Source organism: Mycena indigotica, assembly GCF_014461135.1.
Source record: "Mycena indigotica strain 171206Taipei chromosome Unknown Mind.scaff0012, whole genome shotgun sequence".
Taxonomy (NCBI): Eukaryota; Fungi; Basidiomycota; class Agaricomycetes; order Agaricales; family Mycenaceae; genus Mycena; species Mycena indigotica.
In genome coordinates this window covers 629,954-654,147 of record NW_023503011.1, presented here as the reverse complement: position 1 = coordinate 654,147, position 24,194 = coordinate 629,954, and the positions used below count along the sequence as shown (strand labels likewise).

Here is a 24,194-nt window from a genome sequence, read left to right as displayed (position 1 = left end):
ACTGACAAGGTTAGTCTTCGCTGTCGATACGGCAAACGGCAAACTCACCAACGCAGAAACTAGCTCGAGATTGAGACAATCTCCGCGCCGTTCGCTGCAACCCAAAGTCCCAGACGAAGCAGAGGTCAACGACACCAACGCCAAACAACAAACGACACCAACGCCAAACAAATGGTGTCCGCCACCCTCTCGGCTTCTTCAAGAGCGTCTTAATGGACATGCGTGTTGTGGACGCCAAATCGCGTGCCAGACAAGAGCGGGATTGAGAGACCCAGGAATATATGTCTGGTGTTACTTGTGTTTCTGATTTGACACTTGTCAATCTTCTAGTCAATATTGGTGCTAACGACTACATTCCTGCAGGTGAGGTCGTGCTGAAGGCGCATCCTCTGATCACAGATAAATATTATCTGACGTTGTTTCCGAAATTCCTTCCCGACGGGTTGCCTGCAAAATATGCGGGTCTCGTAGTCAAAGTCTACTTAGGCACTCCGCACTTCTTCTGCATTACAACGGTGACACTCTCCGTTGTCCGTATCATGTGCTGACAAGTCTTGAGCAGTACTAAACGATCTCTCTACACATCTGCGACCGATCTCGAGAATGAGGAAACATCTACCTGTAGACAGTAGCCTTTGACTGTAGATTGATCCAGTCAATATGAAAGAATGTTTGGACTTGTCCAAGTATGGAGAGATGAATTTAAATAGTGGTATATATGAAATCCTAATCAGAATCCCAATCAATGATAGTCCCAGAATCTGATCACAATATTCCAGGCTGGAACATGTGATATATTCTAGGCCGGAATATTAAATGAAAACATGACACATATTGAGAATATTCCACGGATCTGCCCAACATTTTCCAGGCTGTCATATACATGGCAGATGGTGAGAAAATTGAGAATATTCCACAGATATTCCTGTCATATTCCAGCCTAGAAAATGGAATGAATACAGCCTGTAATATTCATAATATTCTCAACATATTCCAGGGCGGAATATGCTCCATTGCCCGCAGTGGGAACAGACCGAGCGCGCTGAGGTTCGGCGCCTCCGACTCCTCAAATCGCGTTTGCTCTCGGGCGCCTTCCCCACCATTTGCGCTATCGATATTGCCGGTCCAGACGATGCTGACGACGAACTCGGAGCTACTTCGGACCCTCCGAGCCCCTCGCCAGACCTCGACGACGACGAGCATCTTGAAGACGGCGACCGCATCTTCTACACCTCCTTTCGCCCAATCGAGGAGATTCGCGCTGGGAGCACCGTGTCCCAACGCCTTGCAGAGGCCTTCGCCCGTAACTCGGCCCCCCCGCCTTCGGAAATTCCGGACTGGGCCAAGGAGTTCCAAGACGTCTTTGACAAGGAGTCTTTCGACACGTTACCAGAGCGGAGGGCTTGGGACCACGCTATCGAACTCATTCCCGACGCGAAGCCCGCTAATTGCAAGGTGTATCCGATCTCCCCCCTTGAACAGCGCGAACTTGACGAGTTCATTGAGGAGGGACTTGCTACCGGCCGTATCCGCCCTTCGAAATCTCCGATGGCTTCCCCCGTCTTCTTCGTTAAGAAAAAGGACGGAGGACTTCGGTTTGTCCAGGACTACCGCGCCCTCAACGCAATGACGATTAAGAACCGGTCACCCGTAGGTGTAGAATTTAGCCTAGTGTCTAGGAACAGCTAAGATAGCTGTAGCCTAAAACTCTAGGAAGATGCTTTCCAGCCAAGAAAGACTTTAATCAATCGGTTATTAATGCATCAAATTGATGAATATGATGCTAACAGTACTATATATAGTAATGCTAACTCCTTTTCTTCAGGCCGAAGACCCGGTATATAGTGGGGAAGGCCTGTGTCTAGGATTATCCTAATTGGGACCAAAATGATGTAGCTTGACACAGTGATCAAAACTACTGATGGCCATCAAAAATCGTTCCACATTAATAACATATATCAAGAACCAGAATCCCCATCCAAATTAAGACAATATAGGGCCAGAAAAGAAATAAATAAGGAATAATGTCATAGTAATTACCCTGTTAAAATACAGGGACTAGGAATACCTAGATTTCTAGGCTACCACTATTCTAGCTATTCCTAGGGCTTTTTAGGCTAAATATTACCACTACGGCTCAACCGGTACCCCCTCCCGTTGATTAATGACCTTATCAACAGGCTCAAGGGTGCCCGTTATTTCACTAAACTCGATGTTCGTTGGGGCTTCAATAACGTCCGGATTAAAGAAGGAGACGAGTGGAAGGCGGCCTTTCGGACTAACCGAGGGTTGTTCGAACCTTTGGTGATGTATTTTGGCCTGACGAACTCCCCCGCAACTTTCCAGACGATGATGAATGACATTTTCCAGGATCTCATTCTTTCAGGAGACGTTATGATCTACCTTGACGATATCCTTATCGCACATTCGGACCTCCGTAAGCACCGCGAGATCATCCGCGAAGTCCTTCGGAGACTCCGAATGCACAGGCTGTACCTTTGCAAGGAGAAGTGCGACTTCGAGAAATCGTCGATCGAGTACCTGGGGGTTATCATCTCTCACAACCACGTCGAAATGGATCCCGTTAAGGTCGCCGGAGTCTCCGCGTGGCCTCCGCCCGAAAAACAAGAAGGACGTCCAGCAGTTTCTGGGGTTTGCTAATTTCTACCGCAGGTTCATTCGGGATTTCTCGGCCCTCGCGCAACCTCTCTTTGCGCTCACCAAGAAAGACCAGAAATGGACCTGGGGAGACGCCGAAGCCACCACCTTTCAAGCTATCAAAGACGTGGTCGTCTCAGAGCCCGTCTTAGCGATCCCGGACGACTCTCGGCCTTTCCGACTTGAAGCAGACAGCTCAGATTATGCGACGGGGGTGGTTCTTTCACAACAATCCGCCCCGGACGGGAAGTGGCACCCTGTAGCGTTCTATTCCAAAAGCTTAAATGATGTCCAGCGCAACTACGAGATTCACGACAAGGAGATGCTCGCGATCATCCGCGCACTCGAGGAGTATCGGCATTTCCTCGAGGGCGCCGCGCATCCGGTCGAGATCTGGACTGACCATAAGAATTTGGAGTATTTCCGAAAGGCACAGCACCTTAACCGTCGGCAAGCCCGATGGTCGTTGTACCTTTCTAGGTTTGACTTCACGCTGCACCACGTCCCAGGTCGCCAGATGGGCCGCCCCGATGCTCTCTCCCGCCGGCCTGACCACGGCATCTCCGAAGACAACTCGGACGTCACCCTCTTGCGCCCTGAGCTTTTCCACGTTCGCGCGCTTGAGGCCGTCACTGTCTCTGGGCCGGGGTCCGAACTTGTCCGCGACATCAAAGAGGCGCTATCCGGTGAGCCTGACCTAGAGGAGCCCGTCGCGCTTGCGGCCCGGCAACTCTTGAAGGTCCGAGGTCAAGTTCGGGGCCCCCGCTCATCACGTTCGGACGAGTGGGCCGTCTCGGGCGATCTCTTGTACTTCCGCGGCAAGGTCGTAGTCCCCAAAGACAAGGACCTAAGGAGGCGCATCATCGAGCTCTGCCACGACACGCGGGTCGCCGGACACGCCGGTCGGTTCAAAACCCTAGAGCTGGTTTCGCGCAACTACTGGTGGCCACAGATGTCCCGCCATATCGGACGCTACGTCGCGACCTGCGACTTGTGCTGCCGCACGAAGGCCCTCCGGAGGCTCCCGCACGGAGAGCTACACCCGACCGAAGTCCCCCCCGAACGCTGGCACACCGTCACGGTGGACTTCATCGTCGAGCTCCCCAAAGCTCATGGGTACGACGCGGTCATGGTAGTCGTCGACGCTCTTGGCAAACGCGCCCACTTCACCGAGTGCCATACGACAATAGATGCGGTCGGAGCCGCCCGGCTGTACTATCGGAATGTCTGGAGGCACCACGGAACCCCCGAGAAGTACATTTCGGACCGTGGTTCGCAGTTCATCGCTGACTTCACGCGCGAACTCTGGCGCTTAATTGGCGTCAAACCGGCCACCTCTACGGCTTACCACCCGCAAACCGATGGACAAACCGAACGCATTAACCAAAAGCTCGAGCAGTACATCCGGATCTTCACCAACTACCAACAAGACGACTGGGACGAGCTTATCCCTGCCGCTGAGTTTGCCTATAACAACCATGTTCACTCCTCCACTCAACAGGTACCCTTTATGACAGACACTGGTCGGCTCCCCCGAATGGGTTTCGAGCCAGGCGCCCGCTCAGAGTTGGAGTCGGTAAACGAGTTTCGCGATCGGATAGCCAACGGCGTCTCCGAGGCAAAGGCCGCGCTCGTTAAAGCCAAAGACGAGTATAAACGGTACTACGATCGGAAACGTTCGGACGCTCCGAATATTCAAGTTGGTGATAAGGTTTGGCTGGACGCTTCTGACATTAGAACAACTCGGCCCTCCGAGAAGTTCTCCCACAAGCGCCTCAGACCGTTCAAGGTGCTCGCAGAGGTTAGCAAAGGTGCCTACAAGCTCGACCTCCCCCCGCGCTACTCCAAGCTCCACCCCGTCTTCCCCGTCGTTAAGCTCAAGCCCGCTCAGGACGACCCCTTCAATGGACGACCCGGCTACGACGAACCGCCCCCCGAGCTAGAGGACGGAGTCCCCGAATGGGAAGTCGAGGAAATCTTGGATGCCAGGATAAGGTATAAGCGTCTTAACTATTTCGTCAGGTGGAAAGGCTATGACGCTTCACACGACTCGTGGGTTCGGTTCGACCGTGTCTTTGCGCCAGACAAGATTGCCGACTTCTATCGGAGGTACCCGGGTAAACCACGGCACATCGCCTCAGCGACCTTCGACTCCTTGCCCTTTCGAACTATGCATCGGGACGCCGCTGTAAGGGCAACCCTGGAGACTCCGACGAAAGCCTAGCAGGGGAGGATCCAAAGCGTGAATAGAAGCTACGGAAATACACGGAGGGACCGACCTAGCAGGGGAGGATCCAAAGAGAAGAAACTCTAAGGGTCCGCCTGCTAGGGCGCCAACTATAAGCTACGGGTGTAGTATATGCATTTCACTCCCTTTTATCCACTGGCGAGTGCCCCAGGTCATTATCCAGTGTGGGCAGGACTGTAAGGGCAACCCTGGAGACTCCGACGAAAGCCTAGCAGGGGAGGATCCAAAGTGTGAATAAAAGCTATGGAAATACACGGAGGGACCGACCTAGCAGGGGAGGATCCAAAGAGAAGAAACTCTAAGGGTCCGCCTGCTAGGGCACCAACTATATACTGGTCGTCCGTAACTGCCGACGTAGAGCGCAGAAGGCCTGAGCGGCGTCGCAGGCTCTGTCCCAAGGTGATCGTTGGGAGGGTCTTGACGGATCGGTGATTGTGCGGGCGAAGGAGGCCGTGGACGATGGTCGGGGGTGGGTCGGAGCGTCCGAGGGGGCGCCGGTCGGATGCGCCTCGGATGCGCCTCGGATGCGTTCGGAGGGTCCGAAGGAGGCCGAAGCGGGGGTTCCCCTGACAAAAACCAAAACAAAACACAAAACCAATTCACTCACACTCTCCTCCACAAATTCCCTTTTCCAGGGGAAATAAAAGTCAAGAGTGATTTGGGGGGGGCAGGTTTTCATCTTCACTTAGAGAGCCAAAACTTTGGGTTCAGCAATAAGTAATAGTCATTTGAGTACCAAAAAGCCGCTATCAAGTTTAATCAACGTCTACTTCCCCCTATTCCACACTCGGTATCAGTCTGTTGGGCGCTCATGATGTTCCATCCTCAGTCGTCCACTACTTTTGGTCTTTGGCAACGCGCGCTCAAGCGCTTCACAACATGCTGCAAATTCCAGGAGGGCATGGTCCGAGTCGGCATACCGGTGATGGCGCAGGTAGGTCCGAATGGAAATCGTCCAGTGCAGAGCCACGAGTGTCGGGTGTGAGGCGCATGCAGCATCAAGGGCAGCCAATGTGGTCGCGTTGAGCTGCCACACTATGGGTGTGGCGGGAGCGAAGGATGGACCTTCAAGTTGGGGACCTGCCATGTCCACCTCAAATATTATGCGGATTTCAATAAGATTGGGGGTGGAATGCGGCACGAGAACGTTGGCAAGCAGCTGGGTCAGCATCCAAGACGGCTCTTCCTCTAATTCTTTTCGGTTCTTTATGTATGCATAGGCAGTGCGAAGCGCTGGCCAGGACGAGGGCAGTGCCAGCGCGAGAGCAGCTGCTCCCTCAGGCTCAACGAAAATATCTTCTGTATCAGAGTCAGAAGATTGCGCATATGTAAATCCAAAGGAATGGCTCACGGACGCTGGGGAAATGGATCTCCGGGATGGTTGGTGCAAGCAGGACATACAGCGCAAGCAAAGGGTCGAACAGGTCTTCATCGCCGTCCACTTTGAACGACGCGATACTGGAAAGATATGGCCGAAGTTGGGGCCAGGCGAGGGTTTGAAGCAGAGTGCCGCTGTAGGACACGATGACAGTCTTCCGCGGCGAGCGCACAACTGGCGCGCGGGTGTGTTTTCCGGGGTTGGCCTCTGGAATGAGCTCACTGCCGATACAAAGCCACAGGGTTAAATAGTTCGTGGCATTCAGAGCAAGGATTACAAGGTCCGGGGAAATGTCGTCAAGGTTACACATTCTCAGATGCCGAAGCGGCCGCACACTCCTCTCGACAAGGAGCGTCGACAGTGCTACTGTGATTGCGTCGGGTACAGAGTGCCATGATGGATCTGTGTCGGCCATGATAAGAAGGGTTTCAAGGTTGGTGAACTGCAGGAAGAATTTTGGATTGATGGAAAGTTGGTTAATATCGAGTGGCCAGTCGACTTCGATGTCCAGGCGGCTGACATACTTGACAAGATGTGGAGACTGCTGGAAATGTTCTACGACTGCATCCCAAGAGGCATATTTTCCAGCTTCCAGGCGGAGCATGTGGTGGAGATGTTTTTGGCATGCGTAAACGAACGCAGAGGCAGAGAGACAACAGTTTTTAAGCGAAGACCTGTCGTTGGATAGGTGATCCACAATGTGGTAGATGAGCTCTAGTGGAAGGGGACTCGGAGCCATGGCGGCAGCGGCCTTGGAAATATGTGGGGCGTTGGAAGCAAGAGAGTCGTTGCAATCATCATCATGCCAAATTTGGCAGCATCCAGCTTGTTCTTGACAATGACCTTCACCTTCACTACCGTGTACCGGCTATATTCGCTGCCAGTGCGGCTCGTTTGTCTGCTGAATATAACACGCATGACGCCTCTTCCAGTCCTGGCCGCACCATAAGCACCGTTTCAAAACCTGAAGGCGGTCGGTCTCCTTTGACAATCGACGGGCTTGTATCAGGATTCATGTATGTGGGTCTTCTTGCTGCTGGAGAAACAGACTGACTTTAATGCCCAGAGCTTCCGCTCGCTGGCCTTTCACTGTGCTCAACAAAAAGCACTGACGAGAGTCGTCTCTGTACAGTCCCAGTTGCTGTAGGGGCTTTTTAGAAGATATTTAGGCAACCCCGGCTAAGGAGACAACTCTTGTTGGCGATATGTAGCTTGGAGGGACCAATTTTGTGAAGGAAGGTGCGTGCTCCTGCTGGCTTATTTTGCATATTCACCAACCTTTTTCCCCTTAGCCTGCGCCATTTTTGCAACTACTTAATGAATGGGCTCTTTCCGGTCCACCAAACATTCAAGGCAGCCCCAGCGACTCTCTTCAACGACAAGCGGCTGCATCGTTACAGCATGAAATATCCGCTACATGGATCCCTTCGCAGACACTGCTCGTCTTTTTCGTACCTCCAAGTAAGCTGTGGATGACCACCGAAGGGCCAAATCCACATTGTAATGTTTTGGGAATCGAACTCCCCAATCAGCCAATGGCCATCTCGAAACCAACCCGAAACTCTTGTCAATTCAGCACATACCGTATACTACGACATATCCCCAGTCACCCTCGACTTTTACACTACTAGTATGCAACCCGTCGAGCTTTCAATCTCATCGCTGAAAAGATCAATGCCTTTTTCGCGTCCCTTGCTACATCATTCCGGTTTATTTCTTTACTTACGGTGCCTTATTTTCCATATTCCCCATACTTGCTTTCAGGTGGTTCATGCTTCCATAATTCCCAATTTACGTCGGAGGATACGGTTGCCTCGAAGGAAGCAAGCTCCCCAAAAAAGCTTCCTACTACTACCACCACAAGTTGCAAGGGGAGATAGGCAACTGATAATAGACGCTCGTGACAATTACATCTGGTCAACGCTGAAAACATGTACAACCCCATACTCAAGTACTGCTCTAACCTTGCTGCACTTGCCCTTCCTCCTCCCCAAGCTCTGACTCGCTCTCGGCTTCATCGCTCCCCGACCACGTGCGCTGCGCCAACACAAAAGCCTTCCCGGCAGCGCCGTCATCGTCGCTTTCGACCTGCTGCATCACCCATGATCAGCATATAAAAGAAAACAGATTGTTGTAGTACTCACCGACGAGCCTCTCCGGACAGCGACAGTAGCCCTCGCGCTCTCCCTGGACGACGCCTTCTCCACGGCCGGCGGGACGTACGGTTGCGCCTGCGTTTGCGTTTGCGGCACCGAATAGCTCATGCCGGTAGCCGTGCCCGTCGTTGTGCCCACAGTCGTGACGGCGGCCGCCGGGCCGGCGGCGCGCTGCTGCCGGACGACGGCACGGAAGTTGAGCGTCGCGAGGAGCATGTTCGTGTACCTATCGGGAGCTCATTCGATATCAGGGCAAATACAACGGATCTGCACTGACACGCTTGGAAGGAGCACGGTGCTGCCCACGTAATATGTCGTGGCCTGCCTCTTTGCATTAGCCACACAATCGCAACGAAGTGGGGGCACTTGAAGTTGAATATCATACCGGGAAGGACTCGAGCAACGCTAGCGACACGATCTCCACAACCGCCGACGCGGCGTTAGACTCAACGGTAAAGCGCACTATGCTCGCGACGGCCTGGTGGGTGGAGCGGTTGAAGCTTCCCTCGCGCATGCGGAGGAGGACAAACACAGTGGTGAGCGTGTTGACAAGCGCGGTCGCCATGCCCGTGATTAGCCAGGAGCGCACAATTCGCGTGGTCAGCTGGAGCTTGGTCAGCAACGCCGCGGGCGACCCGTCGACCACGATCCCGAATGCAGCGTACCCGAGCCCGCATTGCGCGAGCGAGAGCTGCATGATATGAGTATTGTATGCCACAAGATTGGGACAGACATACACAGCTTATGAGGATGCAGACCGGCCACATACGGCGGTCGAGCGAGAAGATGCGGTAGCCAAAGTAGTGCTGCACGATGGAGACCGTCACGGGGACGAATGCGAAGGAGTACTGGCGCTGGCTCTGCCCGGCGAGCCGCAGCGCATTGCCGAAGCCGTCTGCGAAGAAGTATTGGGTCTCATAGGCGACGAGCGCAACGCGGGCGAGCATAAGGAGAAGCAGGCTGTACACTGTCCAGCGGTCAAGACAGTTCAGGGCTGAGGGAAGAACAAGTGGCGCACCGAGCAGTTGGACCGCGAATGTGTCTTTCGGGAAACAGATGCGGTAGATGACTGCATACGCGTTGAACGGGCATTGGCAAGGGAAAAAAGGGGGGGAACACGCACGGATCTGGACAAACAGGGCCCCCGTCAGAAGGAAGTCGAGGAGCACGCCGACGAGCTGCGAGGATAACCTGAACTGTAGTTAGCCTCGCCGGCGGAAGAGTCCACACGCACAATTGGCCAAACGAAGGGGGGCTCGGACCAGTGGCGGACATGGTGATGGCGAGAACTGGAAGGGAGGGTAGTGACGCGGATGCGGCGGCAAACGGAGGCTAACTGGGTCTCACTTTAAGTTTCTCCACCTCGATCGCGCCGCGCCGTGGGGCTGCTTATAGTAAATGCAAGCTTGCTTGCACCCGAAGGACGGCGGAAAGTGGTTGCAAAGCACCCAGCGTGCCCGGCCATGATGATAGTTTAGACCAAGCTAGTTTGTGGTCTAACTGACATGATTTTGATTTTGCACTGATCTTAGTCATGTCGCGTCAAAGCCTTAAAGGTCGACCAGTGCACCGGCATACGGAAATCGTACCATCAACACGTCTCAAAAGCCATAGGCTTATCCACGTTTCTCCATAGACTACGACCCAACACAATTTGCAGCTCGCTCGCAATTTGGTCCCACTCATGCCGGCGCAGCCGGGCCGAACCCCAGCGCCGCCCGGCCTCCCGTTGCCGGTACATTACGCCGCTCCCGTCCGTTTCACCACCAACCGCTCTTGACTCTGCTGTACCGACCCCAAGTCAGCGACACCCTGGAGATGTCAGCAGGCGCCAAGTTGCACAGGAAGCGTTCCGCCTCACCGAAGATCCGGAAGTTCGCCGGTCCGCGCCAGCGACACTGTCCCTCGACGAAACCTTCGCGACCGCCGGCAGGTCCATCACGTGCGCCGGCGCCACGCTCTGCTGGGATGCCATGACCGTCATGGCAGTGGCGGAACCCGCGGTCCGCTGTTGCCGGACGACGGCGCGGTAGTTGAGCGTCGCGAGGAGCATATTGGTGTACCTATGATCAAGATTGAATATGCTCAGCCTCGCACCATGATAACAGGACGACTGACACGCTCGGAAGGAGCAGGGTGCTCCCCAGATAGTATGTCGTGTTCTGCCAGCCGTCTTGCGTCAGCCAGACCAGTTGAATCTGAAGAAGCGAGTGAACACACCGGATAGGCCTGCAGCAGCGCGAGCGACACAATCTCCACCACCGCGGATGCGGCATTGGACTCGACAGTAAAACGGACAACGCTCGCGAGGGCTTGCTTGGTGGAGCGGTTGAAGTTGCCGGCGCGCATGCGGAGGAGAACAAACACGGTCGTCACAGTGCTGATAAGTGCGGTAGCCATGCCGAGGATGTACCACATGCGCACGAGGTCCGTGACCAGCGCGAGCTTGCTGAGCAACGAGGCGGGCGACCCGACATACACAATCCCAAACGCTGCACACCCGACGCCGCATTGCGAGAGAGAGAGCTGTTCAATTGACTGAGTATAGTAAATTGACCTTGAAAGGAGAGTAGGACTTACAAAGCTGATGAGTAGACAGACCGGCCATAGACGGCGGTCGAGCGAGAAGATGCGGGAGTCGAAGAAGTGCTGGACGATACAGAGCGTGATGGGGGCAAGCGCATACGAGTACTGGCGGCGGCTCTGTCCCGCGAGGCGCATCCCGTCCCCAAAGCCCTCCGCGAAAAAGTACTGTGTCTCATAGACCAGGAGAAAGAGCCGGCTGAGCATAAGAAGCAGCAGTCCAGACACTTTAGGTGGCACGCGTTTCAGTTAAGGTTTTTAACGAGAGGAATGAGCTGCGCGCACCAAGCAACTTGAACGCAAGCGCGTCTTTCGGGAAACATATGCGGTAGACGACTGCTCATGGTCAGTTTGGAGGTAGGCGAGGATAAAGCAGGCACGCACTCATCTGCAGGAACAATGCGCCCATCAAGAGAAAGTCGATTAACACGCCAATGAGTTGCGAGGAGAGCCTGACTCCGTTTTAGCCTTTCACGAGCAAGGAATCTGCTGGCATATTTAACGCACAAGCGACCAAAATCCGTGGTCCCGCTGCTCGCCATATAGTTGTCAGAGCTGCCGGACATGGTGGCGGCGAGAACTGAGGAGGGGCCTGCGCGGATAGGGTGGCGGAGGTGTCACTTGTCTCCCTTTAACGCCAATATATTGAAGTTTTCCGATAACTTGAACGCTCCTCGGAACTCCCAACTCCTCACGCTCGTCCAAGAAGTATGCGATCCCGAAAGACCGTGATACTAGTAGTAAACTTGAGTTTCGACTGACGAGAGGAGGAAGGCACTCCGGACAAGACAAATCACGCTTCGGCAGCATGTGCCAGTGCCTCGTTGACAAGAGGGTCAAGTACAGGCTACATAGTACGCCGACGAATTCCTGCGTGGCGGTCATTGTCGTCGTTTGAAGAGAAATGTGCCACGTGTCATGTCTCTGACACGATCACATGTGCTGACTAATGGTCGTTTTTCTTTTTCATTGCTGACGACAGGCATAAATTCCCACCGGAGGGGTATCTCCACAAAAGTCCGAACTTTGGTGTGGAATTTAACAGTGATATTCAACAAGATCGGGGACCAGTGCTCGGAACGACGGCACCCTCTCCAAGTATGTCCTTCTCCGTCACTTCTTCAGGCCATGTCTCATTCGCTGCGAGGTTTCGCAACACTTGGCTGAGGGCACCCGTCAAAGCACGCAGGGGCACAATCGGAACGACAGTTTCGCCCTCCCCCCCAAGCATTATATTTGCGAGGTGGAAGTTAATCCGCCCGCCGCTGGACTCTACCCTCTCAGTAAGCACCTCTGCGAGTGCCCTGATCGAATCGGTTGGGTCGCTGCCGCGGCCAAAGCGGACCAGGTCTTCTTTGACCAGTCCCTCCACCGAGATAACGAATATCTCCGGGAACGGCGCCGGGCGGATTTCGCAGACATGGTCGAAGTACGTCACCCAGACCTTGACCTCCGGCTCTTCTATCATCTTCAGCACGTGCCGGCGCGCACAGATGAGCTCGAAATTCGCCAGGTAGTCAGCGTGTATTTGCGCGCGTACGGAATGGCGGACATAACGGTATGTGGGGTTCGAAGCCGTCACCTACACGGGATCAATCAATGCGAAAAAGCGGATAGGATAGAATGCTAGCACCCAAGACCCAAGTCTGGAAGAGTGTGCAATAAGTACGGTGCCCCCCTCGGCGCCAATCGGCGGTCTGGCAATGTCGAGAGCAGTAGTACGCAGTCAGACATTTAGAGCAGCGAACGAATTCCGTTGCCTTCCCAACGCGGAAACACTGTGTAAAAACAGTTAGGGAAGTTGAGTGTCGTTATTTGGTTCACCGACATCAAGACTATCGCATATCTTGATTAATTCTTCCCGAGGCTCCGTCCCAGAGGATAACGACGGCCATGACTCACTGCGCGCTTGCAGGAATCGTAGGAAGTCTTGCCAGGCACGATGAGAGGGCGTTTGGCGGAAGTTCGGAGCCGAAGTGAACCGCTCTATGTTCTCCGAATCTTTCTTGATTGAATGCAAGAGTCGTACGCATACATTGTGGTCGAAGCATTCCCGAGGAATTATTCTCGTCAGAATAGGCACCAAGGCATCGTTCCCGTCCGATTCAGATCCGGCACTACCTGGCACCGGCAGTTTCTTCCGATATGCAGGCAGTAAAAAGATAAGGAAAATAGTCGCCCACAACCCCATGTCCAGTGCAAATAGAAGCCGACGTTTGCTGGCCAGGAGGGCGTGCAAAAGCGCACTCGGCAAGGTTCGACTGAGCGACCCTAGAGGTTCTTTCCCGCCAGTTTGCGCAGTGGCAGTGTGAGATTGACTACGGTCATTACAGTTGATATGATGAGGTGAGGGTCGCCCATCATCATAGCAGAGATGGGGGAGGTTGACGAGATAATTCCTCCAAGGTTGTAGCCAAATATGAATATTCTGCGTAATCATCTTGACGTTTCCATTTCGCAACGTTCGTTGGTCTTCGGTATTCAACTTGATAAATGCCGCAAGCAGCGTCGAAAAGTGCCATAACACACTCGGTGAGCTCTTGAAACGACCCGCCGACGCCTTCAAGTTCGAGCAACTCGTGCAAAACATGTTGATCAGAAATATCTGCTGTGTCCAATATTTCGATCATCCCTTGTAAAGTCCCTTCCTCGAATGATTCCGCCCGGGCCTTGCCACGAAGAGGAAAAAAACGCTTCCATGCTCGGGCGAAGGAGACATAGAAGCCTGGAGTCGATCGAATAACATCACGAGTTGGAGAGGAAACAGTGATAAGAGTGCCTGTGAGCAACAGCATGATCATAGCAGTCCTCTCCGTCTCGCGCTCTGGGCTCGGGAGTGTGGAATAGTAGGGCCAGACGCTCTCGAAGAATTGGAACCATGCCCAAAACCGAGGCCATAGTTCGATTTCAAGTTCTGGGGACGTGCGACCGCTTGCTATCAGAGTGGGAAGAAGCCTCCAGGCCTGATTTCGAGCGTACAACACGTCTTGACTCATCAGCAGCCTCTTGTCTGCTTCAAGGCTCCCAGATTCGATCCTTGTTTCCAGAGCGTCGACAGTGGGGATGAGCGCGGGGTCCAGAAGCACATAGCAGAGGGGAAGGAGTCCCATGCGGTGACCCGGAGGCATATCCGAGCCGATCCAACCGAGTCCCACTTTGAGTGGCCTTTGCATCTCGGAAGCTGTCGCATTCGCTTTGCAAGCAGTTTTCGCGGCGTGCTGTCAGCGCATGTAAGTACTGAAGTAAAAGCACTTTGGGGACTGAATATCACCCGAAGCGGCGGCGGAAGCCCTTCCAATGCACTCAACTTCAATGCCGGATGCACCATAGATGATGATGATTTGGACCAGATTAGTTTGTGGCCCAAATCACAGAGTTATGATTTTGCGCGAATCATATTTTTTTACATGATTGATGTCGGCCACCTAAAATGCTCTTTATGGGAAGTGCTACTGTCCGAAGACAAGGCTATTACTAAGTATAGAATAAACAATTGTAAGAACACGTTGCCCAAGACTCTCGCCCACGTTCGGAATTAACAGTGGTATTCCACAAGATCTGGCACCAACGCGCGGAATGATGGTACTCTCTTCATAATATCCTCCTCTGTCAGATCGCGGGGCCAGGTGTGACTTTTTGCGACATTTCGCAGCACCTCAGTCAGCGCAGCGCTGGATGACCGCAAGGGGACCAAAATCGCGGTATTTTCCCCCTCCGCCCCGAAGGTTATGTTGGCCCAGTGCACACTCAGCCGCCCCGCGCCGCGATGAACACGCTCCAATAACACGCTGACGAGCTCGGCTTGGAAGTTGGGATCTTCCGGGCCGACAAGCTCGATAAGGTTTGCCTCGAAGAGGCCATCCAGCGATGTCACGACGATTCCAGGGGCCGGCGCGTTGGCGTTCCCGCAGGAGAAGTCGAAATAGGTTGCCCATATCTTGACCTTGGGCTGTTGTACCATTCGCAGTACATGACGCGCACATATGAGCTCGAAATTGGCGAGGTAGCATACATTCATCTGGGTCCGAATCACATTTCGCACGCGGTAATGCAGGTGGGGACGGGAGTGCTCGGCTAAGAAGGAGTAATTGGTGAGTCATAGATTGGGGAAAGGTTTAAATTAAAACCCACCAAGGATTAGGCCACGTAACCCGATACACCATATCCTGTGGTTTCCCCTCTTCCAATCCGCTTTCTGACAGTATTTAGAGCAGTAGTAGACCATCTGACATGCCGAGCATCGCCTGAACTCCCTTGCATCCGCGACCAGGCAACACTGCACCACAATGAGGATCGCCTTCCGCTAGTAGAAAATTACAGGTGCGTACCTCAAGATTATCACAAATTTTGAGAATGGTATTATCCTTCCATCCTATGTGTCGCGAAACAGAAGACCAGGCTTCATAGCGGATGCGCAGAAACTCTGTTAAGTCCTTCCAGGCGCTGAAGAAGGGTGTTCGCCGAAAACTCTCCGACGCGGTAAAGCGCGCGAGTTTCGCCGCAGTCTCAGGCCTAGCAATAGATTGGCGGAGCTTTAAGCAGATGGTGCGATCGAAGCATTCGCGGGGAATAATCCTCCTCAAGAGAAACGTAACACAGTTTTCTCCCGTCTGAGTTATGGACAATCGGTCGGTCCAGTCGATTGGCAGAGACCCGATGTGGAAGAGGGTAGGCCAAAACTCGTTCAAGTTGTCGAGCGCGTAAAGCAGTCGTCGTTTGTTGCCTAAAGCAGCATGTAGTAGCAAAAAAGTCTCGGTTAGCGAGACCGTTGCCTTCAAGTTTCTCTGGGTCATAACCGCACGAGCAAGATTGCTGAGCATCGCCATCAACATGGGCATCACCGCGTGCGGCTCACCAACAAGTATGGCGCTAAATGGGGGCTGCATCTCGGCCCTGGAAATGCGTCGCACCAGTCCGCGAGCAAACGAAAGAATCTTGACAATATAGTCGTCCTGACGCTTTGCTGGAGACGTGGAAATTTCGTGCAGGTAGTGGAATTGACGCAGGCCACATGTGAAGTCTAACAGGGCCAGGACGTGTGAACAAAGGTCCTCTGTCGACGCTCCGAAGCCATGTAGGATCTCTTGCCAGACTCGGTCGTCGGACGTGTCAGTATGTGCCAGCATATCCGTGAACCACATCATTATCGTCTCCGGCGCACGGTCTTCTGTAGTATTCGTATCCGGTGAGGCATGGCGATCTGGTATCGCAGGGAAAACGTGCTTCCAGGAAATTGCAAGCGATGTGAAAAAACCCGATGTTGATCGTAGAAGAGAACGAGAAGCAGGATCTCTGCAGAGTGCGCCAGAGATCAAAAGCAGGAACCTGTCGTTTTTGAGCTCTTCGCAGTCCCCATCCGTGAGCGGAAAATAGGAGGGCCAAATGTCCCGGAAGAATTCAGACCAAGGCCAAAATCTGGACCAGATATCCGTCCCAACTTGGAGAATTGTTGACTGAGCAGTTGCAATCGACGCAAGGAGTTCCATAGCCAACATGCGGGCATGAAGGGCATGCGACAAATCCTTGTCTTCGTGTTGTAGATTCTCCTCCAGAGCTTCTACAGTGGGAACGAGCGCGGGGTCCAGTAGAGTGTAACAAAGTGGAAGACCAGCGAGCTGCCGGGTTGGGGTGAGAGTTGCCCAATCGATGATGTGGAACGGCTTCGACATCTCGAGTCCGGTGGCGTTTGGCTTGCACGCATTTTTAGCGGAGTGCTGTTGGATTTAGGAAGTTACTGGGTGGATGGCTAGTATTTACCCGAAGGGGCAGCGGTAACGCATCGAGCGCAGATAATTTCAAGGCAGGATGTAGCTTGGCCATGGTAGAGATGAAGCAACCACTGGCAATCCCCTAATAAGGAGGAATTGGATATGTGAACTTTGCTTGCTGACATGAGAAGAAAATCTACAAGTTAGCGGTTGTTGTTAAGAAGAACCACCATGTTGATTCCCAGTCATATCATCGCAGGCTCACAGCATCTGACTGGCTTGCGGATACTATCGACGACTTAAAGATTGCCCCCTTTCATACCTCCAACACCATGCATTTCCTCGCCAAACCTGCCACGGCAACACGAGAACAGACCCGTATGGACCCCCCCCTTGTTTGAACCAGTTATCTCACCAAGGTCTCCAGAGAACGATGAGATTGAGAAGGAGCTCAAGGCAGAGGCCCGTGCAAAGGGTAAGGAACACAAGATATTGCTGCTGGACGAACACGCCGACGACCGCGAGGCGACGGTGATGATGAACAGCGTGAAAGAGCGGGGAAAGGGGAAGGATCTTGCCGAGCAGCCAGACGCGAGCATCGTCGAGGCCCGAATGCAGGTGTGTTGTCCTGGCCACTTGCTATTACAATTTCTCTCAACTGAAACCTTTTCCAGGTCGGAGCAACGACACACAACTTCGTACATCTTCGACACTGGCACCGCGGCCACGGCGACATGGACAAATGGATGCAGTGCTTCGAAAATGTCACCGCCATCGCCTTCTTCGCCGACTTGTGCGACTACAATGTCATGGAGCTCGATGTGCGCGTTTCATTTGCCCTCATTTCTTCCAACCCACCTCACACCACAGGAAAACCGTCTCTTAACGAGCATCACCCACTTCGACAACCTCTGCTCATCTCGCTGGGTCAGCAACGTCAGCATAATACTCTTCCTCAACATTGAGGGACTGCCTGAACGGCTCTCGGAATCTCCCCCCGACCCGGCCCACTTCCCCGGTTATACTGGCGGAGGCGACTACGACAAATTCTGCGACTACGCCCTCCATCGCTTCATCAGCCTCAACCAGCACCCCGGAACCAGCGTCATCTACGCCCACTACGTCACTTCGACGAACCAGGAAACGACGATCAAGTGTGCGTTGCTGTTTCTACCTATTAAATGCTGCTCTGAATGAGGCTTTCTTCCAGTCATACTGAGCGCAATTGTCGACATCGCGCTGTCCGCGAAGCTGAACGCTGAGGCAGACAAGAAGAAACCAAGCCCGAGACCGCTAACTGGGTGATTTTTAGCTGCCATAGCTCTATCTATTGCATTGTAATATTATACTTTATTTCGCAGAACATCGCGCTAAGTGCGAAGATGGGGCCGCCTGGAGACCGAGGCGGACAAGAGACTAAGATTGAGAAATTTAAAGCAAACTTGATGATGACCTGTCATGAATGATTAGTCCAAGGCTCCAAGCTCGTCGTCGGTCAGAGCAGCCTTGATCGCAATGCTTCCCGAAAAGGTATCCAAAACTAAAAGCCACTTGCTTCGAAATTCCATTAATACCTCAAGCTACTTCTTCCACAAATTTAGCTATCTCGCTGAGCATTATTTCAGGTCCCGAACTGACAAGTCGCAATCTACATCCTTGGTAAACATGTATGGATATGTTATGACTGGGCCAACAGTCCAAGCTCAATCGCCTTGATCTCCAATGCCTACCAAAGTGCATTAGAAACTTGCCCATTATAAAGATACGAAGCTCACCAGTTGCTTCGAATAGAAGCGTGAAACAGCAAAGTTACCAGCAGCGAACCACAACTAAGGCATATTCAGTCTAAACTAAGAGCAGAAGAAGAATAAAAACAAACCCCAGGATGGCCAGACTCGCGATAACATCCCTGCAGTTCGCCTTCTTCGTCCAAACCCCAAAGCTGGCTCGTCTGGTCAATCACAGCGTCCGAAAACAGCGCGCGCATGTTGTCGCGGATGGACTCGTAGGCCGTTCTGTCCAGTTACAGTTATTAGATGGGGATGGTGTAGTAAAAGCAAAGCCATACGCATAGATAACAACGTCGGCCTCCAATGCTGATCCGTCGGTAAACACGAGCGAGTCTTCCGTGAACCGCGCAGCTTCTACGCCCTGCTTGATTTTGACCTTGCCGTCGCGGATGAGGGCGGCACATCCAACATCAAGCCCTAAAAACAGAGTTAGTTTGTCACAGCCAAATAGACAACCAAGCTCACAGAAGCCCCCGAAACGCTCAAACTGCAACGGGAACGGGCCCGACCCGTCTGGTCCCATGTTTAGTTTCATACCCGCCTCCCGCAATCCCCGATGGGTCTCCTTCTCAGACTCCCACATCATGCCCTCCATCGCCGCCAAACGACGCCTCATCAGCGGCAGCGGTGTCGCATTCGACTTGAAGTCCGAAGTATCGATTGGCACGCCCAGAGGCCACACCTGCCACATCTGCATTTGGGCAGTTTTGCTGCTGACAACGCAGGTTGACGATCGCTGGACCATTGTAACGGATTGAGCTTTATTGAAGACGAGGTCCTGACAGATGTCGGCAGCGCTGTTAGCTGCACCAATAACGATGACACGTTTCCCCGAAAATGGCGCTCCGCCATGATAATGGGCGGCATGCAGGGTTATACCCCGAAATAGGGTCGGGCCGCGAACGACAGGATAACGAGGAGCACCAAGGGTGCCTGCGGCAATTACAATGTGTGAGGGACGGATGGTAATGTGGGTTCCAGCGCGATCGATTACAACGGTCCAGCGTTTGGATGTAGGGTCGAATTTTGGTGTGGGAAGAGGTCGAGAGTTGGTCCAGACAACAAGGTCGTTGGTTTCAGGATATTGCTCAAGCCATTGAGCAAGTTTGTCGCGGGGAGTAAATATTGGCCAGTTTCCGTGGAATGGTTGGTAAAGCACTGAGAAGATAGATGGAGGTGAGGTTATGAGAAAACAAAATAACACGCACTGCTAGAATGCGTCTTGACAGAATGCAAGGTCAACGTCGGATACCGTTCCCGCCAGTTATCTCCAACCCGCTCATTCTTCTCGACAACTATGGTCGGAATGTTCATCTGCTTGAAGCGGGAGGCAACATTGAGCCCAGTTTGTCCCGCGCCGACTGAAAATGACGAATGAACAAAAAAAGAAGAAAATGGCAAGTACAAAACGCACTTATGAGAACATGTGGATCCGTTTCAATTTTTTGGCGTCGCTCTCGGATGATATCCGTCCACGAAAGTGTGTGGCCGCCATACACCCCCCCGTTTCCGGGCCAGCCTCTTCATGGCCCCGAATGTCGACCAACTGCATCAACACGGCTACCGCCAGCCACTGCCCGTTTTCCGTCGCCACAAGCTGGACATATCCTTCTCCGGGCCCTACAGCGGTCTCGAAGATAAACCCGGCACCAAGGATGCGCAGTTGCGGGTTATACTCCGGACGCCGGAATTCTCGGTCATCCAGTGCAACTTTGCGCACGCCAGCCTTGAAGAGATTCGGTGCGAGGTATCCAGCGATTTTTTCCCGTCCTTCCAGAGAGCGGTTTCGCCATGTGAAGACGAGAATGTCGCGGAGCCAGCCCTCGGGGAGAAAAACACGCGGTGATGGTGTCGGTGTTGAGCGAAGCCAACGCGTCACTGAATTGGGTTATCCACGACCGGGAAATGGCGGCATGGTCGGCGTGCATGGTCATGAGCGGGATGAAGGCGGGAGCAGCAAAGTGGAGACTGTGGGCTGATATCAAGCAGTGGCAAGATGATGATGGAGAAGCCGACTTCGCGTACCGAAATCTGTTCAAAACGCGATTGGCTACTTGGGAGAGCACCCCCAAGGATTATGCAGGATAGTTGCATGGGGCAAACATGGACCGGTCGAGAAGGGATTTGCGAACTTTTGGACCCTGTCTGGAAGAATCCGAACAAGTAAATGGGTATGTACTATAAGATTTCGTGCTTTTAGTCGTCGCGTGTGCGAAAACTGGACTGGATGTAAAAGACATACTTACTTATGTAGAAGGCAATAGCAAGATGAATTGGTCACGCAATCGTGATAAGGCTCGCGTCCTTCTCAAGATCAAACATTATCTACAGTACACTTGACTATTACTCAGAAGAAGGGGCTCTTCTCTGAGATATACATATTCTCCTCAGGGTCATACAAAGGTGGCTGGACTGGTTCCACCCGTCTGCTCTGGCACAACTTGAGCTGCTGCTGAAGCCACCACTCTGCCGTCTTGTGAATACCCTCCTCGTATGACACAATCGGCGCATAACCCAACACACTTTGCGCTAGGCTGATATCATAGGTCCGCGTAGCGCACAAAAACTGCATGCGCTTGAATGCATTCGTTTTCTTGCCCCGGACGTTGTTGATCATGTCCACGAACCCAGCAGCCATGTAGATGGGTGTCTTGGAGATGTGGGTCGGGATTCCTCGCGGAAGCGACGACACACTGCTCCAAATATCGCGCAAGAAATCCCATAACGGGCGGGGAGATGCATCGGAAATGAAGAATGCTTGGCCGACAGTGGCTTTGTGGTTGGGGTGGACAGGCGAGAGGCGGTCAGCTGCCAATATGGCGGCATGGGCGATGTTATCGACATAGGTGCGGTCAACGAGATTGGTGTTGTCCCCAATTTGAAGGGTTGCTATGCCGGGTTTAGCCTGAAGTTCACGGATAGAGTTAGCAATGTTTCGTCCAGGGCTGGAGGTAAATGAGCACAACGTAACTCAAAAAATGGTGGTGGAAGACATACCCATAAGGAGCAGCAGGACGGATAGTCGCAGTTCGCAACGACTCGACGCCATTAAAGCTCAACACCATTCGTTCTCCCAATAATGCAGGCTCTAGCATATCGTCCCAAATCTTGGCGGGGTATTGAGCATCTGCTTCACGAAGCATTGGTTTGTGACTTCCATCGAAGACGATGTCGGCTTGAGAGATGTAGACCATCTGCGTTACGGTACTGCCGCCTTGGAGAATGGCTGCAAAGACACGACGCATGCCGTCCGTGTTAATCTTGCGGTGAAGGTCACGGAGGGCGTCAGACTGGGCTTTTCTCTGAGCGGGCGTGAAGAAGGGTAGAGGTCCCGCGGGGTAGAGAGCAGCTTGGCTTGTCGGTGTAACAACCATTCCACAGTGGATGATGCAGGTCGCCTCAGACTGCGACTTGTCAGCGAGGACGAGATAAGGAAGCTGGTGCATACTGCTACGAGGGCAGCCTCGAATGTATTATCCGCAGCGGTGAGATCTCCAACAAACGACTGGACGAAGCCACCAAAGCGGTTGTGCTGCTCGGGCGCTAACGGGAGGGCGTCATAGATGGACACCTTGCTCTCTCCACGAGCCAGGAGTTGTTGCACGACGACTTCTCCAAGGGAGCCCGCACCGCCAATGACGAGATAGGATTCTGGCGGGGCCATGAAAGTAAGAGCGAAGACGTGGGCAGTGCGTGGAAAGGTGACATCGCTGGCCTTCAGCGTTCAATCTGACTGTAATTAGATCTATGTGTTGGCGCTAAGAATAGTCTGCAAGGTTGTAGTGCAGAGGCGATTGACCTTGTTTTATGTGAGAGAACGAAAAGAAGTTCTGTTTGACGGATTCTGAGGTCTGGATTTGGGCCGCTCGACTTGCTTGAGTTTGCCACCCTTCTTGCAGCCGACCACCATCTCCCTCAATGCATCATCTGTGTTGCTCCAAGAATTCTTCTCCGTTAACCTGTTTTCGTCGCCCCTTACTTCTGCGACCTTGACCATGCACAAGCGCAGTTCAAGCACACGACATAGAGGATCTCAAGACATTCAATAGATTCAAGAAGTCAGACAAGTTACACCTCCGTTTGCCGCCAGCATGTCATATCCGCGCCGCCCTCCTCGTTTCTCGCCGCCACTATGACCCACTCGCAAACCGTCCACGCCCTAGTGATCCGGTCTACGGTTTTTGGTCAATTGTAACTGCGTTTTCATTATGTATCACGCCTAATGCTAACACGAAATTCAGGTTATCCTCGCAGCTCATCGGCATGCTTTTCGACTGCGTCTTGACGGGCGCACTGTTTATCCAGATGCGTGCGTGTCCTCTCATTCTCGCCTGAGCCTATTATTCAATGAATTTTAGTCGTCTACCATATCTGTTTCCCCAAAGACTCCGTCGCGTTCAAGACTCTTGGTGTGTTTGCCATCTATGCTCGCGAAAATATTCTAAGGTGTTATTATCAGTCTATGGGCTGCTGTTGCTCATGCTTGGTCGGCTTTGTCTGATAGCATACGAGGCCCAGTATTTCTATGCGGACGGCTTCGGCGATGTTGCTCGACTTTCCACCCAGACTCGACACCAATACTCTTATGCCTTGGTTCCCATAACAGTCTGCATTGTCCAGCAGTTCTTCGGATATCGTATCTTGTCCCTCGATCGTCGTTTGTGGCCAGTGTGCTTGCTTATAAGCTTGGTATGTCCCACCCGCCGACAGCTATATGGCCTATGCTCATTCCGGTAGCTCTCGCTTGGACAATGCTGTGTTGCGTATGTAGGACTTGGAATCGTATACGCGGGATCCCCAGCCTCACTTTTGAGCAAACTCGCGTTGGTCTCTAACCTTGTTCGAGCGTGGTACATAACCGGCATGTTGACTGCGCTCCTCAACACTGTAACGACGGTGATGGCGCTCCTCCGCTTGCGCAGTATTAACAGCCTCACAAAGCGAGCTGTGCAAAACGTCGTACGATTTACGATCGAGTCTAATGCAGCTTCGACTGTCGTCGAAATTGTTTCTTTGGCGCTTTTGCAGGCCTACCCAGTGCGTTATTTGAGCATATTATTTGTGTGGTTGACGGTAAAACGGCAGACGACGACATACTATGTCGGCACAAGTGTACTTCTCTCTGGCGTGTCCGTCATTGAAATTATCTGCCCTATTTATGGTTGACTCAAATATTAGCTACACCAACATGCTCCTCGCAACCCTCAATTATCGTGCCATTGTTCGACAACAATCTGCACCTCCGTCCACCGAAGCAACAGCCACCACAGCCCCATCCGTTCCCTCACGCCCTAGCACGCTCGTACAGCCCGCCACGGAGAAGGTTCATCCTCGCGACAGTGTCACTATCCGAAGCGGCTCCTCGGTAGGCTACTTTCCTACCTTTTGCCATTTCGAATTATCGACAAATCCAGGTTCCGACCGATGGTGGATCGACGCGTCAGAGTCAAGACAATTTGAAGCAGCGGCCTCAATCTGTACAGCAGCGTCCACTGAACAGCCTTCCCCCAGCGGAGAACTATCGCCCTGGTGATGTCGAAATACGTGTGGATCAGGAGCGGAGTAGTGTTGTGGATTAGGGTGGATGGAAATCAATGAAGTAAGTAATCTGTGTACGACTACTTCGACCGCAACAGTACATACTGTTCTGTTGAACAAATGCATAGGTAGGCC

General features: G+C 52.9%; 8 protein-coding genes across 8 annotated transcripts; 2 read left to right on the top strand and 6 right to left on the bottom strand.

Annotated features, from left to right (window-relative positions):
* Window positions 1–5,699: 5,699 nt before the first annotated feature.
* MIND_01228200 (uncharacterized protein) lies at window positions 5,700–7,023 on the bottom strand (the record flags this gene model as incomplete). Its single annotated transcript, XM_037368783.1, has 2 exons — window positions 5,700–6,205; window positions 6,258–7,023. 2 exons carry the CDS (start codon window positions 7,021–7,023, stop codon window positions 5,700–5,702), a joined length of 1,272 nt encoding a protein of 423 aa, XP_037214751.1.
* A 1,220-nt stretch (window positions 7,024–8,243) lies between these two features.
* MIND_01228100 (uncharacterized protein) lies at window positions 8,244–9,715 on the bottom strand (the record flags this gene model as incomplete). Its single annotated transcript, XM_037368782.1, has 8 exons — window positions 8,244–8,375; window positions 8,429–8,666; window positions 8,718–8,761; window positions 8,826–9,131; window positions 9,178–9,407; window positions 9,459–9,509; window positions 9,564–9,631; window positions 9,675–9,715. The coding sequence occupies 8 exons, from the start codon at window positions 9,713–9,715 to the stop codon at window positions 8,244–8,246; spliced, it is 1,110 nt and encodes a 369-aa protein (XP_037214750.1).
* A 465-nt stretch (window positions 9,716–10,180) lies between these two features.
* Window positions 10,181–11,589, bottom strand: MIND_01228000 (uncharacterized protein; the record flags this gene model as incomplete). Its single annotated transcript, XM_037368781.1, has 8 exons — window positions 10,181–10,252; window positions 10,302–10,503; window positions 10,559–10,602; window positions 10,661–10,966; window positions 11,021–11,250; window positions 11,309–11,359; window positions 11,408–11,475; window positions 11,531–11,589. 8 exons carry the CDS (start codon window positions 11,587–11,589, stop codon window positions 10,181–10,183), a joined length of 1,032 nt encoding a protein of 343 aa, XP_037214749.1.
* Window positions 11,590–13,386: 1,797 nt separating this feature from the next.
* On the bottom strand, window positions 13,387–14,366 carry MIND_01227900 (uncharacterized protein; the record flags this gene model as incomplete). Its single annotated transcript, XM_037368780.1, has 2 exons — window positions 14,295–14,366; window positions 13,387–14,241 (listed from the first exon to the last, which is right to left on the bottom strand). Exons 1-2 carry the CDS (start codon window positions 14,349–14,351, stop codon window positions 13,387–13,389), a joined length of 912 nt encoding a protein of 303 aa, XP_037214748.1. The 5' UTR covers window positions 14,352–14,366.
* Window positions 14,367–14,558: 192 nt separating this feature from the next.
* Window positions 14,559–16,843, bottom strand: MIND_01227800 (Ankyrin repeat-containing protein; the record flags this gene model as incomplete). The annotated part of the gene is made up of 4 exons (XM_037368779.1): window positions 14,559–15,097; window positions 15,155–15,299; window positions 15,352–16,737; window positions 16,781–16,843. The coding sequence occupies 4 exons, from the start codon at window positions 16,841–16,843 to the stop codon at window positions 14,559–14,561; spliced, it is 2,133 nt and encodes a 710-aa protein (XP_037214747.1).
* A 220-nt stretch (window positions 16,844–17,063) lies between these two features.
* Window positions 17,064–18,105, top strand: MIND_01227700 (Guanine nucleotide binding protein, alpha subunit; the record flags this gene model as incomplete). Its single annotated transcript, XM_037368778.1, has 6 exons — window positions 17,064–17,109; window positions 17,159–17,349; window positions 17,406–17,552; window positions 17,602–17,887; window positions 17,942–18,032; window positions 18,093–18,105. The coding sequence occupies 6 exons, from the start codon at window positions 17,064–17,066 to the stop codon at window positions 18,103–18,105; spliced, it is 774 nt and encodes a 257-aa protein (XP_037214746.1).
* Window positions 18,106–20,868: 2,763 nt separating this feature from the next.
* MIND_01227500 (3Beta-HSD domain-containing protein) lies at window positions 20,869–22,185 on the bottom strand (the record flags this gene model as incomplete). Its single annotated transcript, XM_037368777.1, has 3 exons — window positions 20,869–21,466; window positions 21,519–21,925; window positions 21,970–22,185. The coding sequence occupies 3 exons, from the start codon at window positions 22,183–22,185 to the stop codon at window positions 20,869–20,871; spliced, it is 1,221 nt and encodes a 406-aa protein (XP_037214745.1).
* A 468-nt stretch (window positions 22,186–22,653) lies between these two features.
* On the top strand, window positions 22,654–24,100 carry MIND_01227400 (uncharacterized protein; the record flags this gene model as incomplete). The annotated part of the gene is made up of 8 exons (XM_037368776.1): window positions 22,654–22,712; window positions 22,763–22,830; window positions 22,880–22,930; window positions 22,981–23,210; window positions 23,259–23,558; window positions 23,607–23,650; window positions 23,700–23,886; window positions 23,936–24,100. The coding sequence occupies 8 exons, from the start codon at window positions 22,654–22,656 to the stop codon at window positions 24,098–24,100; spliced, it is 1,104 nt and encodes a 367-aa protein (XP_037214744.1).
* Window positions 24,101–24,194: the final 94 nt, after the last annotated feature.